The 6,000-nt window shown below is 37.0% G+C and overlaps 1 protein-coding gene across 2 annotated transcripts in view; it reads right to left on the bottom strand.

The window, feature by feature from the left end:
- Positions 1-984: 984 nt before the first annotated feature.
- Positions 985-6,000, bottom strand: part of LOC126291621 (uncharacterized protein C19orf47 homolog) — a 51,269-nt gene continuing 46,253 nt past the window's right edge. For both annotated transcript variants that reach the window (XM_049985170.1, XM_049985171.1), the window contains exon 10: positions 985-2,515. In XM_049985170.1, the coding sequence (XP_049841127.1) occupies positions 2,354-2,515 (162 nt within the window). In that variant the 3' untranslated portion in view covers positions 985-2,353. The remainder of the gene's footprint in view (positions 2,516-6,000) is intronic.

Raw genomic sequence — 6,000 nt, 5'->3', positions numbered from 1 at the left:
TATTGGAGCTCTGCTTATTTTTGTACAGCACGACATACCACCCAGTGTTGTACGAGTCATACAACTGCCAGCAGATCTACAGCCAACTATCAGTACCCCCTAACACAAAAAACAATATAATCACAATCCATTTACCTCATTTTGATAACACTGCCCCAAGAATTAGTTCACGCACTTTGCTCATGAGTTTTCATAATCCCAGCCTTCTCCATATTGTGGAATTTGATACCACATAGATTCCATCTTTTTTAAAATCATGTTTATCTATACTTACAGAACAGTGGTTTATTGCTTACAAATCATGCCAGCGTTACACTATATTCCTGCAAAAGAACACTCATAACTGTAATAATATATTAGTTTGTAAATAAAGTAGTCCAGGTGGAACAGGGGAAGTAAAACCAATCATTTATCCCAAGAGAAAGAAAACATCCGAAATATTTTCCTAGTGTGGCAGGCACCTTAGATGTACCACCTTCTCAGAGCTTGGAAAACACACTGAACACCTGTAAGAATGACCAGGAAGCAACCACCCACACTGTTTTTACAATTATGTTTTCTTAATAATGTTCTCCTTGGAAAGCTAATACTTAATTTTTCTACACTTTTAATGAAACCAAACAAGAATTTCTTTTGTAAGGTCAGCATAGAAGCTTTAATCCAGCATATTCTGACCTAAAAAGCATACAATTTTGTGCATAGTATCAAGTTGCATATCATTTTCTGCATGATTTGTGTTATTATATTGTTACACTTTTACCAATTAAATATTGGCATCACACTGAAGTATAAAGATATTTAATAGTATACTGAATAACAACGCAAGAAAAACTAATTTTTGATGCACTCCTGATACACAACATGTCAAGTCCATTTATGCAATTTTTATAAAAATTAAATTTGTAAGCAATTACTTTTATCTCAGTCCATCATACAAGATCACATATGACATTTGGAACAAAAACATTGAGAATAAAAGAAAACTGCAATTCAAGGATTAAATTATTATTAACAATTCCAACGAAATTCTCACCCACTTCAAATAAAAATTACAAACATCTGAAACAGTTTACAAATCTGTATAACATAATTACCTTTTAGAAAAACAAGCAGATGCTCTGGTTCTGAGAAAGCACATAATAAATACAAAAAAAGGTAGCAGGTAAACACTAAAAAGATGGAACAATGAACATAATAAGTAACTGAATTCATTATAAATAAAAACAAGAAATATGTATATATAATAGTTGATAAAGTACATACACATTTTAATTCCTTTACATTCAAGGAAAGAAAACTAAGATGTATTTGTGGAATTATTACAAAGCCTTTACCTGCAATAAACCACCCCCTAAGTTACCAAAAATTTGTAAGCAATTTCAGTATACTACGAATAATAGCATTATAAAAGACAGACATTTTACTTGTGAAACAAGGTATAATAGTTTCTGGAGTATCATCACTGACTACAAATCAGATCTAATTTCACATCATTAGGCAAAAAAAATATTTCAGGATTCTATTTTCAATTGTGTCCCAAAAAACTAGGACAGACTGTAAATGACAAAGGCAATATTCTGCACACAAGCAATTCAGACTAAAGTATATACAAATGAAATACAAATACATGATTAGGATTTGCTAATGAAACATACAATTCAAATTATGTTACAGATATTGTAGCATGTTAGTTTGGTAAGTAGAGCAGTTTACAGCTATCCTTAACACAGTTTGAAATACAATGGAATTTCAGATGCTTTAGGGGATTAATTTTCTTAACTTAGACTGCTTTAATTTTATGAAGGAAAAGGAGAAGCAAACCATATTCAACATGTCTCATTTTTTCTACTTGTGAGTAGATGATGCCACACAATCTTAAATACATACATTTGTCAAACTGTTATGCACTTAAAAGCAACAAAGAAGAAGAAGTAGAATAAAAATTTCAACTGCACATCTTACCACATAAAAATAAATTTTGTTGGCATTCTTTTTGATTTCCTGTTAACATGCCATTATATTTGCAAAAGGGTACTGAAATGAATAGGACATTGTATCCTTTATCAATAATCATGCATACATTAACAGATCATTAGAAAAATAGTTACTGTAATAATAGTAACACAGAGCTCAACAAGTATACTTTTATCTGACAGAGTGGGCTATATCTCCAATTTTTCACTCCACACATCCTGGAATCAGCCTGTTATTGTTCACTTCCATAAAATGCCCCACACTCCATGTGACAAGAGCCTTCATTCTTTTTAATTATACAACATTACAATCATTCTATTATTATCATCGACAGATTCATTTGCATACAAGGAATATTACAGTCTCGATAAGAGAGGAACTAGCGCCTAAAACTGGGCCTCCCTGCCAGTCTTGATGAAAATCTGCCGCCCCTCCACTGGCTGCCACCTCGAGACACAAAACTCCTGCCAAAAGAATTTCTTATTCCAGGCACAATCTTCATGACTGGTGTTCCACTTTCACTACTTGGGCCAGTAATACGCTGCAAAATAAAAAGTTCGAATTCATTTGCTGTTTGACTATGATGACGATGACGATTACTACTACTACTACTACCACTACCACCACCAGACATATTGAACAAAATGTTGTACTTAAAGGAACAAAACTGACAAATGTAAACATAATGTAGGGAGTACCCAAAGAGAGTGCTGTAAGGTTGCTATTACAGTAGAACATCGCTTTTACGTTCCCAATATTAATGCTTTCCCGCTGTTTTCAATATTTTGTTATCTGTAGTGTTGAATTTCTTATGTTCAAAATATCAATTTGTAAGAACTCTGCGTTAACATATGAATAAATTTTACTGAAATTTACTTTTTAGGGAACACTGTTGGTGAGAAAAAAACTGATGTAAATTGACATAAAATGATGCTGGGGGGTTTGGCCTTCAAGTAATGTTTACAAACATTACAAGTTTTTGATGTCAGGGCACTCAACTCTGCAGATCTGAACTGGTAAAAGTCGGAACAATTCGTGCTTTGTCTCCAGCCACTGCAGAGCTTCACTACTTCAGTCCACTGAAGAATCTTGTTACGCCAATCAGCCACCAAGGTGGGAGTAACCAGATTCGTTCGAATCAAGATATCACGACCAATAACAGCAGTTTCCAAACTGTCTCTACTGTGCACGTGCAGATTCATGATCATTGTGATCGCCGTGTCATGTTTGTATTACTTGAATGCATATTTCATATTTCATTGTTTGGCCACTTGCTGCTCTAGTTGTAATCTTTGCATTGCTAATATGATTCTGGTTTAAATATTGAAACACTGCACAGGTTATGCATGTTCCCATGTTAAACATGATGTGTTTCAAGAATACAATCTGACTGTCAAATACAAATATTTACGTAACACACAATAGTTTTCCACATGTTTGGCTTTTTGCTGGAGGAAGCACAGTACCTTATAACCTCAAAAAGACAACTACATCACAGTGAATGAGAGGCAGAATGACACACACACACACACACACACACACACACACACACACACACACACACACCCCGCAGAAAATACTTACGTAAATATTTATGCCTGACAATAATGATAATAAAGTCTCAAAATGTGTCGTGCTAAGCATGAAAAAATACGTAACGGTGGAATGTTTCATTATTTAGATAAAGAATGGCACAGCTGCAGGCCTCCCAAAAACGTTGACTACGATAAATGAATGAAATCAAATGTTTCTACTTCCGAGATAGTTACGAGTTTCAGATACGTCAGCAGTACAAGATTCAGATAACCTTTGCTAGATAATAAACAAGTAACTGATTAATTTTTGTGTGTGTGTGTATTACATACAATACACTGTGGTGACGAAAGTCAGAGGAAACCCCCTAATACCATGTCAGACCTCCTTTAGCCCGTTGTAGTGCTGCAACTCAACTTTGTATAGACTCAACAACTCACTGGACATCCCCTGCAGAAATACTGAGCCATGCTGCATCTACAGCTGCCCATAATTGCAAGTTGCCAGATCAGGATTTTATACATGAACTGACTGCTAGATTATGCCCCATAAACGTTCTATGGGAATCACGGCTGGTAATCTGGGTGGCAAAACCATTCGTTCAAACTGTCCAGAATATTCTCCAAACCAATCATGAACTACTGTGGCCCGGTGACATGGCACATTCTTGTTTGGGAATATTAAGTCCATGAAAGGCTCAATATGGTCTCGAGGCAACTGAACATAAACATTTCCAACAATTGGACCAGAGGACCCGCTCCACTCCACGGAAATACAGCCCACACCATGACAGAACAACCACTAACATGCAAAAGTATCTTGCCTTGTTGACAACTTGGGTCTGCACCACACTCAAACCATACCATCATCTCTTACCAATTGAAATTGGCACTCATCTGACCAGGCGATGGTTTCCCAATGTTCTAGGGTCCAACCAATACGGTCAAGAGACCAGGAGATGCACAAAAGGTGCTGTCGCACTGTTAGCAAAGGCGTTCGTGTCATTCATTTGCTGCCGTAAACTGTTAATGCCAAATTTCGACGCAATGTCCCAAAGGGTGGTGCCTGTTTGTTAGCACTGACAACTCTACACAAAAGCCACTGCTCTAGGTCATTGAATGAAGGCCGTCAGCCACCACATTGTCTGTGGTGTGAGCTAATGCCTGAAATTTATTAATCTCGGCACACTTTTGACACTGTGGTTTTGAGAATATTGAATTCTCTAATGATTTTCAAAATAGACTGTCCCATACGTCTAACTCCAACTATCATTACACATTCAGAGTCTTAATTCCCATTGTGCAGCAGTCATAATCATGTTGGAAACCTTTTCACATGAATTGCCTGAGTACAAATGACAGCTCCACCAATGCACTGCCCTTTTATACATTGTGTATGGAATACAACCACCATTTGTATATGTGCACTGTGCTCCCCCATGGCTTTTAGCAACTTAGTACGTGTCATATATAAATTATGAAAATGCAAGTGGGTGGGGGGGGGGGGGGGATCCTACACTTAACTTTTGCTGTTTAAAAAGTCAATTCCCACATTTCAAAATTTCCTGCATTTTATACTGCTTTTTAAAGTAGCCTTGAAAAGTGTGAAAGTGGGGTTTCACTGTATTTAAAGTTTACATTAACGACCCAGTGGATAACGCTGAAGGCTGTGCAAGGTTATTCACAAACAATGTTGTTGTCTACAGTAAGGTTGGAAAATGAACAGACTGCAGCAAAATGCAGGAAACGTACAGGGGATTGACAAATGGGGCAGGGGTTGTCACTGACGCTGAACATAAGGAAATTTAACATATTGCACAGAAAGAGGGGACGATCTCCACTACTGTTAAACTGCATTATTGGCAACAGATCACTGGAAACAGTAACCACAGTAAAATACCTAGGAATAACCATCAGGAAAGACCTAAAGCAGAATGAGCAGATGCCAGATTGAGATTCACTGGGAGAATCTTACGGAAATGTAATTCATCCACCAAAGAAGTGGCTTACAAAACAGTCATTCGATTGATTACTAAATACCATTCATCACTGAGAGTTCACAATGTGTGTGTGTGTGTGTGTGTGTGTGTGTGTGTGTGTGTGTGTGTGTGTGTGTGTATACTGGGACTCAAGAATCTCAATGATATTTGCCTCAGACTAGCCTAGACACACAAAAGGAAGTGAGCAGGGGACTTCAGTTTACTACGTACAGTGAGATGAATTAATAAAACATTTTGCTTTATTTTATTTTACTAAAACATGACTACAACCTACATTTCGTCTTCACATGTAGTAACGATCATCTATTATGCTTCTGAAAACAAAGATTCCAAGACTTACCAAGCGGGAAAGCGCCGGTAGAGAGGCACAATAAAATAACACACAAACACACACACAAAATTTCTAGCTTTCGCAACCAACGGTTGCTTCTTCAGGAAAGAGGGAAGGAGAGGGAAAGACGAAAGGATGTGGGTTTTAAGGGAGAGGGTAAGGA

The sequence above is a fragment of the Schistocerca gregaria genome, chromosome 9, assembly GCF_023897955.1.
Source record: "Schistocerca gregaria isolate iqSchGreg1 chromosome 9, iqSchGreg1.2, whole genome shotgun sequence".
NCBI lineage: Eukaryota > Metazoa > Arthropoda > Insecta > Orthoptera > Acrididae > Schistocerca > Schistocerca gregaria.
The sequence above is the reverse complement of the archived record's forward strand: the minus strand, read 5'-3'. Positions and strand labels throughout refer to the sequence as shown.